General features: G+C 43.1%; 1 protein-coding gene across 11 annotated transcripts in view; it reads left to right on the top strand.

The window, feature by feature from the left end:
• Positions 1 to 4,562, top strand: part of KIAA1328 (KIAA1328 ortholog) — a 387,444-nt gene extending 382,882 nt beyond the window's left edge. For 10 of the 11 annotated variants that reach the window (XM_054537561.2, XM_054537562.2, XM_024235731.3 and 7 more), the window contains one exon: positions 1,258 to 4,557. In XM_054537561.2, the coding sequence (XP_054393536.2) occupies positions 1,258 to 1,468 (211 nt within the window). In that variant the 3' untranslated portion in view covers positions 1,469 to 4,557. 11 annotated transcript variants of the gene reach the window in all.
• Positions 4,563 to 9,476: the final 4,914 nt, after the last annotated feature.

The raw sequence follows: 9,476 nt of genomic DNA on the forward strand, positions 1-9,476 counted from the left end.
GGCCCCAGCTATCCCCTTAGGGCCCTATGTGGTACTCCAAACTGTTTTTGTTTGGTTGGTTGGTTGGTTTTTTGTTTGTTTGTTGTTTGTTTATTTGTTTGCTCTATTGCCCAGGCTGGAGTGCAGTGGCACGATCTCGGCTCACTGCAGCCTCCACTTCCCAGGTTCAAGCGATTCTCCTGCCTCAGCCTCCTGAGTAGCTGGGACTACATGCACATGCCACTATGCCCGCCTAATTTTTGTATTTTTAGTAGAGACAGAGTTTCACCATGTTGTCCAGGCTGGTCTCGAACTCCTGACCTCAAGTCCACCCACCTCGGCCTCCCAAAGTGCTGGGATTACAGGCATGAACCACCTCGCCCGGCCCCCAGAATGTTTCTTTACCTCTAAGCTGCTCCGCACTTAACCCTTTCTGAAAAGAATGCTGGACATAAGGCAGTCTTTCTTTGGAGGGATGTCTTTATAGAGTTAGAATCTTTTCCCAAACTTCTAGAAAAAGTGGAAGGGGGTTAACAGGAAGGAACTAACATTTATTCAGTGCCTATTATGTATTCATTTATATCAATGAATTCATTTAATCCTAACTGGAGTTTTGCTAGCCTCTTACACATGAAAAGACTGAACTGAGAGACTGAATAACTTCCCCAATATTACACAGCTTGCAAATGGTAGAACAGAGATTTGAACCAAGCCTGTCTGTCTGTGAAGATTTCGACAGGCAGCTTTAGTGTCCTGGATGAGAGTGCTGGAGACAAACCACCTGGGTTCAATTCTAGACTCTGCTGTGTAATTGCTTTCTGTTAGATGAGTTACTTCCCTGAGCTTTAATTTCCACATGTTTATAATGGAGATGAGAGTAGTATAGTACCTACTTCCTAGGGTTCATTAGAGGATTATAGGAAGGTTAAATATTTGTAGTGTTAGGAACAGTGCCTGACAGTAAGCCTGCAGTAAATGTCACTGTTAATATCATTACTGTTATCATGATTACTCTTCCCACTCTACAATCTCTCTTCATAAGTTATAAAGGAATGTTAGAGGTCAGCAAAAGAGAAGAGCTTATGGACAGGCAGCAGGGCCTAGGTTCTTCAAGTCCTTCTGGTGTTTACCTTCACAAAAGTTCCCTTAAGCAACATCTTACACATGATGTGATCTGTGATCTGATTCTTGCCCTGGATAGCCCATTTCTGCTGGGCTTCTTGGATTCTCATTTTCTAATAATCTGATCCTTTCCTGTCTGGGTTATATGTCTTACAGGTATGAGACATCTTTGTTGGATTTGGTTCAGTCTCTGAGCCCAAACTCTGCGCCCAAACCTCAGCGCTATCCCTCCAGAGAAGCTGGGGCCTGGAATCATGGTACTTTCCGACTCAGTCCTCCAAAATCGACCCGGAAGAAGATGGGGATGCACAGAACCCCTGAAGAGCTGGAGGAGAATCAGATTCTGGAAGATATATTTTTCATTTGACATATTGCAAAATTTTCTTAGGAAATTTGTGGGTTTCCTCACATACTCATCTAGGATTTTAAATTATTTCATCGCAAAGTAATTGTGTCTCTCCTTTCATGGGGACCTGTCTCACTAGCATCCTGTTACGTATTGAATATAGAAATCATTCTAACAACCCAGGGTGTTTTCAATCAGACCAGGCATTCGATAACACACTAAGGGGGTAGGAATGGAAGATGGTATCTTTTGTATGCTAAACAGATTAGAAAATTAACATAGGATACTTTCTGCTTGGTGGAAACCATTGCATATTCAGCCTCATTTCGAGAGTGTTTCCTTCTCAAACTTCTGCTAGAAAAGGCTGACTCACTTTTATATACAAGAAAAACCTTTCCACTGAAAAATCCCTCTAATTTAAAAGTAACCCCTTTGAAACATAAGCAGTTTCAGAAAGGCAGACTTTCTCATCCTGTTCTCTCACTACTACATCTCTATAAGTGGTCTTTTATTTCTGAAGCTGGAGTTGGTGCCCCTGCCATCACAAACGACACTGAAAACCAATTGTGAGTCAGTCTCAGTAGCCATCAGCCTGGCAGCTGCCCATCCCATAACCAAAGAGCTCAATGGGCTGGAGGGTGAGACCCAGCCAATCCTTGGGAGCAACCAGCACTAAATCACATCAGGGAGTGATTAGCCCTGGGGAAATTCAGTGGAGGCACAAGCCTGAAGCACTCTTCTACCAATGTTTGGGTGACCACTCCTCCAATATCCCAGAATGAATAAGAACAATCTCTAGGTATTTTTATTGACCCAAGTGTTCAGCTTATTCACCCCACCCCCCAACCCCCATCACATGCGCTCCTATGAACTTCCATGGTTATGTCTAGGGAAAATGCCACTAGAGAGAGAGTGATACAAGCTGCTGCAAGCTGATGGGCTTCCTCTGGCCCTCCCTTTTCCTCCATGAGGATTAAAGGATACGAGCTGACCAGGCCTCGCAGGTGCTCTGCTCATGGCCCCAAAGAACCATCTCTACTTGGGAGAGTATGTTCCACCACCCAAGCAGGGTCTCCCTACTTTTTCTCACTGGGCCTCGTTTTGACCCAGAGAAAGCCTATGGAAATTATGCAGTGCAGACCTCATCCTGTCTGCTGTCTTTTCTCCCACAGAGCTCTTGAGATGGGTCCTTCAGCTTGCAGTGGTCCCTAGTAGCCTCTTAAGCTAATGGGGATGATAAGCCTGGTTTAGCCAGAGTTCAAAACTCTCCAGTCATTGAAAGCAAGGGGAGGGTGTGTTCCCAGATGTGTATTACTTGGGAATTTTATTTGATCTGGAGGGTGTGGCTTTTTTTCTCTCCTTTTTACCAACCCCAACTAAACTGGAAGTAAGACTTAGTCAGTGTTGGTAGACAGTCATACCACCCAGGGCAGCCTGCATGCAGCGAGTCTGCGTGGCTTCCCTGAATTACTGTTTTAATTAAAACTAGATTATTTCAATCTAGAAAAGCCTTGTTGAGCAGCCTCCTTATCCAGATAGATCCAAAGCTCATGTCTCTTCAGGCTGAGACTGGTGCTGTCACCTCCACCCAGCCTTCTTTCACTTGGGGTTTTTCATTCTTTGGAGTAGAAAAGAATGGAGCCCACCAGTATTATATTTTTCTTCGGAAATAAATATAAAGTCAAGACTAACTAGTTATAAACATTCCCTTAAAAAGTTGGAAAATCATTACAGATTAAAATTTCCTTATGAAGTTCACTACTGAGAATAACCAAATTGGTTTCATCCCATATCAAAAAGCCTTTGGAGTGTGGAGCTTTCTGTGGTATGGCAGAAATGGGTGGATGGCAAACTAAGAGCCCTCAGCCATTTTTTCAGTTAAAGTTAGGTTGCCAGAACTTTCTTTTCCTTGCCCCCTGTGTCATGACTAGCTTAAGTGTACTTGACTCCCATAGACTACTCCCATGCCCACAGTCACCCATTCCAGACTCCAGTGTCCTTAAAACTCTGGAGTGAGAGGATGCCCAGAGGATCAAGAAAAGGTTCACAGTTTCTTGAAGAAGCTTGTTTGCCTTTAAAAGAATCGTAAACAGAGTCTAAACTAAAGGCTTTTTGGGGGACACAGCCACAGAGTGGAGTTTCATTGCTTCTTTGCCTCTCCATGAATGGCCAATTTGGAAAAGCAGAGATGGGCTTTTAGCAGAATATCAACCAATACATTTTTCACATGCAAAACTCATCACCAGTTGCCTTTTTCTAACTTACGGACATTTTGTTGGTGTTGGTGCAAGGGCAATACGATGTAAATTTGTATATAATCTAATGTCTTCATTATTAATTGAATAGTACATGTTAACATTTTAATCTATTTAAATTTGCTTTGAAATATATACATACATATGAATGAAAGGTTGTTACAGATCCTCAAAGCTGCTGCAGACTATCCCAAGAGAAAGGATCTGGCACAAAGGAATCTGCCTTTCCTCCCTCTCAAGTCTCCTACCCTTGACTGGTTGGGATTTGCTCGTCCAGCCTCTAGACGCTTCCCAAAGCAAGACTGGACACATGCCGAGGGCGTTGCGGATAGTGCCTCAGCATTGCCCACCCTGCTGCCCACCTCCTGTAAGAGAAAAACCAATCAATGTTTACAAAATGAAAAGGACACAGCATGTCCTTTGAACTTCCTAAGTAAGGCCCACAGTGCTTGATGTAGAGAACCAAAGTGAATCACAGAAAAGCTTTTGCTAACAGTCTGCTTTCCAGGAGGAAAACTTTTGTTTATCCAAACCTGACCCCCATGATGGGGACTTTTCTAGAGCACCCCAAATGTCATGGGGAGGGAGGGACTCTTTCTGCTCCCTCAGAGCTACTCTTCACTTGTCCCTGCTTCCAGCACCAAGTTCATAATAGAGATCTTCTGGCCAGAGAATCAGGGGAGAGGAGAGGCCTGATGGGGCAGAGCTGGATGAAGTCTGCTAAGAGAGATGGAGGCTGTGGCGGACTCCTTCCAACTCACGATTTATCCTCAGCTCAGAGTGTATTTTGAATATGAGCAAATGTTTATGTACGTATGAGATTTCAAGTTAATAAATCATCTCTATGGCTATTTTCCCCATGTGGGTTTGATATTGAATTGTCCCTTGAACATCCCTCATCAGATCAGTGAGGCATAGCTTGAAAGCAAGTGCAGACCCGCAGGTTATCAAAATGTTATTTTCCTCAGTACTTGTTAAAACAGCAGGAGCCTGTCGTCGACTGAGAGAAAGGAAATGGTTTGTCACATCCCAGTAGGTTTTTCTGCTGTGGCTCCTGCTCACTCACATCACGTGAACACCAAGCCACCTCTAGACTGTGTGCTTGTTGGAACAGAACATTCAGTCTCTCTGCACCTATAAGTCCCTCCTCTGTGCCTACCCCCATAGCTGCTCAGCAAGGAAGAAATATCACAGCACTTTAAGACAAGAAAAATGGCCCTGCCTAGTTGCCTTTAGCTGCTGGAAGAATGTATGTGAGGGTTTCAGTGCCTAAAATGCTCAATTCTGAGATCACACCTGTGGATTCAACTCAGACAGAGACCCTGTCCTGCCCCCTGTTCTCCAAGCCAGGCTGGCACCTGCACCTAAATATGGAGACTTCACACCTGCCCCTCAGAGGCACAGGTAGCAGGAACAGAATCATTACTCAAACAACTCCCAAACTGAAAATGAAAATTGCTCATGGACTACTGGTAACACCATTTGGGTGTTTAGGAATCTGGAGACACAGTCTGGGAATCAAGGGACTTCAATCAAGTGTAAGATCCCCCCTAATTTGAAAAAAATACCCTGTGAATAGCCCAGACTTTCAGCTAACTTTATCATCCCTTCTTTCCACCACTGTGGTTCTCTCTTTCCTTTTGCAACAAGACTTCTAAAGGGAGCAGTCTTAGATTCATTGCCCCTTAACACCTCACAAACTGGCTTTCACCCAAGCCCAGTTTAAAGAGAGACGAGTCAAAAGTCAGGTTTTCACTCTTGACTTTTCAGCACTCCTGGCCAATCAGCAACCAAAGCCCTTTTTTTATTTATTTATTTTTTTTGTTAATAGCTTTATGAGATATTACTCAAATACTGTACAGTCTACCTAAAGTGTACAGTTCAGTAGTCTTTAGTATATTCACAGAGTTGCCTCCATCACCACAATCAATTTTAGGACATTTTCATCACTCCGAAGAGAAACCCATACCCTTTAGCAGTCACCCTCCGTACTGCCAGCCCTTAATTGACTTGCTATCTCTATACATTTGCATATCTGGACATGTCATATTAATGAAATCATATTCTATGTGGTCTTCTGTGACTGGCTTTCACAGCATAATGTTTTCAAGGTTCATTTATGCTGTCACATACATGGTTCCTTTTGATTGCCAAATAATACTGTATCATATGAGTATATGACATTTTTGTTTATCCATTCATCAGTTGATGGACATTTGGGTTGTTCCCCCCCCCCTTTTTTTTTTTTTTTTTTTTTTGGTTATTATGAAGAATGCTGCCATGAAGATCCATGCAAAACATTTTTTTTTTTTTTTGACAGAGTTTCGTTCTTGTTGCCTAGGCTGGAGTGCAATGGCGCAATCTCAGCTCACCGCAGCCTCCGCCTCCCGGGTTCAAGCAATTCTTCTGCCTCAGCCTCCCCAGTAGCTGGTATTACAGGCATGCACCACCATGCCCAACTAATTTTGTATTTTTAGTAGAGATGGGGTTTCCCCATGTTGGTCAGGCTGGTCTTGAATCCCGACCTCAGGTGATCCGCCTGCCTCGGCCTCTCAAAGTGCTGGGATTACAGGTGTGAGCCACCGCACCCAGGCCCATGCACAACTTTTTGTGTGGACACTCCCTTAAACCAAAGCCTAATCCCGAGCAAAGCCCTGACTCTTTTCAATTCTATGAAGGCTGAGAGAGATGAGGAAGTTGTAGATGAAAAGCTTGCAGCTAGCAGAGGTTTAAGGAAAGAGACCATCTCCATAATGTAAAAGTATAATGTGAAACAGCAAGTGCTGATGTAGAAGCTACGGCAAGTTATTTATCTGGAAGATCTACCTAGGATCATTGATGAAGGTAGCTACACTAAACAATAGATTTTCAGTGTAAAGGAAACAGCCTTCTATTGGAAGAAGATGCCATTGAGGACTTCCGTAACTAGAGAGGAGAAGTCAATGCCTGGCTTCAAAGCTTCAGAGGACAGGCTGACTCTCTTTTTAGGGGCTAATGTAGTTAGTGACTTTAAGTTAAAGCCAATGCTCATTTACAGTTCCGAAAATCCAAGGGCTATTCAGAATGATGTTTGATCTACTCTGCCCATGCTCTATAAAAGGAACAACAAAGCTTGTATAGCAGCACATCTGTTTACAGCATGGTTTACTGAATATTTTAAGCACACTGTTGAGGCCTACTGCTCAGAGAAAAAGATTTCTTTCAAAATATAACTGTTGTTACAATATACTTGGTCACCCAAGACCTTTGATTAATATTTACAAGAAGAATGTTGTTTTCATGCCTCCTAACACAGCATCCATTCTGCAGCCCATGGATCAAGGAGTAATTTCAACTTTCCACATCTTATTGTTTGAGAAATACAGTTTTGAGGCTATTGCTACCATAGATAATGATTTATCTGATGGATTTGTGCCAAGTAAATTGAAAACCTTCTGGAAAGGATTCACCATCCTAGACGCCATTAAGAACATTTGTGATTCATGGGAGGAGGTCAAAATATCAAGATTAACAGGAGTTTGGAAGAAGTTGATTCTAACCCTCATGGATGACTTTGAGGGATTCAAGACTTTAATGAAGGAAGTCACTGCAGATGTGGTGGAAATAGCAAGAGAGCTAGAATTAGAAGTGAAGCTAAAGATGTGACTGAATTGCTGCAATCTCATGATAAAACTTGAACGGATGAGGAGCTGGTTCTTCTGGATGAGCAAAGAAAGTGGTTTCTTGAGATGGAATCTACTTCTGGTGAAGATGCTATGAACATAATTGAGATGACAACAAAAGACTTAGAATATTATATAAATTTATTTAATAAAGCAGCATCAGGGTTTGAGGGAATTGACTCCAATTTTGAAAGATGTTCTACAGTGGGTAAAATTTTATCTGATAGCATCACATGCTACAGAGAAATTTTCATGAGAGGAAGGGTCAATTATGTGCCAAGCTTCATTGTTGTCTTATTTTGAGAAATTGCTACAGCCACACTGATCAGCAACCCACACTGATCAGTCAGTAGCCATCAACATCAAGGCAAGACCCTCCGTGAGCAAAAAAAGATTACAACCCCCAGCCCGGCATGGTGGCTCACGCCTGTAATCCCACACTTTGTGAGGCCGAGGCGGATGGATCACCTGAGGTCAGGAGTTCAAGACCAGCCTGGCCAACATGGCGAAACCCTGTCTCTACTAAAAAATATAAAAATCAGCTGGGCATGCTGGCAGGCACCTGTAATCCCAGCTACTCAGGAGGCCGAGGCAGGAGAATCTCTTGAACCCGGGAGGCGGAGGTTGCAGTGAGCTGAGATTGCACTCCAGCCTGGGAGACAGAGCAAGATTCCATCTCAGAAAAAAAAAGAAAAAAAAAAAAGATTACAACCCACTGAAGGCTCAGATGATCCTTAGCAATAAAGGATTTTAAGTTAATATGTGTTGATTGTTTTTAGTCATGATACAGTTGCACACTTAGTGGACTACAGCACACTACAGTGGACTACAGTTGTGTGAACATAACTTTTATATGCACTGGGAAACAAAAAATTTGTGTGACTCCCTTCGTTGTGACATATGCTTTATAGTGGCGATCTGGAACTAGCCCCACAATATCTCTGAGGTATGCCTGTATGTCTTTGTGGGGTAATGACCTGGAAGTGATAGAGTTAGGAAAAAAGGATGAAAACCCAGACCGTGTGGGAGCAGGAGAGGAATCCAGAATGTTGGGCATGTAGAGTGGAGGCTGGTGGGTGCCAGGCAAGCATCGAAAACTCCTGAAGCACTTAACTGTGCGCCAGACCCTCGGCTGGGCCCTGTGCACCATCTTATTCAATCCTTATGAGATGAGGCCTTTTTTCATAGTTTTCAAAATCATCCCATTATATGGGTTATTCTTGTAAGCTACATCATATCCTTTATGTAATGAGGCCAGGTATACATCTATGCACACCTAAAACTTGAGGGTGATTTTTTGCACCAATAATGAAAATGAAGTTTAGCAAAACTTGCCAAGGTCATCAATTAGTCAGAAATAGAATTCAAACTCAGAAACTGGGGTGGGAGGGTCATTTTTTACTTCTTCCCCTCTCTTTCCTATTTCTAGTCAATCTTCAAGAAGTATCAAGTCCGTCCAGGCACAGTGGCTTACACCTGTAATCCCAGACTTTGGGAGGCCGAGGCAGCCGGATCATGAGGTCAGGAGATCGAGACCATCCTGGCTAACACGGTGAAACCCCGTCTCTGTATTTTGTATTTGTAAAAATACAAAAAATTACCTGAGCGTGGTGGCATGCACCTGTAGTCCCGGCTACTCAGGAGGCTGAGGCAGGAGAATCACTTGAACCCGGGAGGCGGAGGTTGCAGTGAGCCAAGATCATGCCACTGCATTCCAGCCTGGGCGACAGAGCAAGACTCCGTCTCAAAAAAAAAAAAGAGTATCAAGTCCACTTCCTATTTTCAAACTTACCTGCTTCTCTCTCTCTTTGCTGATGCTTCTCTAGTACAACAGTTTCTTTATTGGTCTTCCTGCCATATGGCCTGGATTCATGCTAGAACATGTGACCCTCTCTGCCTCACTCATCTTTAAATGGGGATCATAGCAGAACGTACCTCATGAAGTTATTGTGAAGGTTAAATGAGCTAACGCAGGTAGAGTGTTCAGCATAGAATATAATAAGCACTCAGTAAGGGTAACCTATTATTCTCCATAAAGCTACCAGGTCATTATATCATGTCACACCTGGCTTAAAGCATTAGTTAGTTTCCCACTGCCCTCTGTGTTTGTAC

The sequence above is a fragment of the Pongo abelii genome, chromosome 17 (assembly GCF_028885655.2).
Source record: "Pongo abelii isolate AG06213 chromosome 17, NHGRI_mPonAbe1-v2.0_pri, whole genome shotgun sequence".
NCBI lineage: Eukaryota > Metazoa > Chordata > Mammalia > Primates > Hominidae > Pongo > Pongo abelii.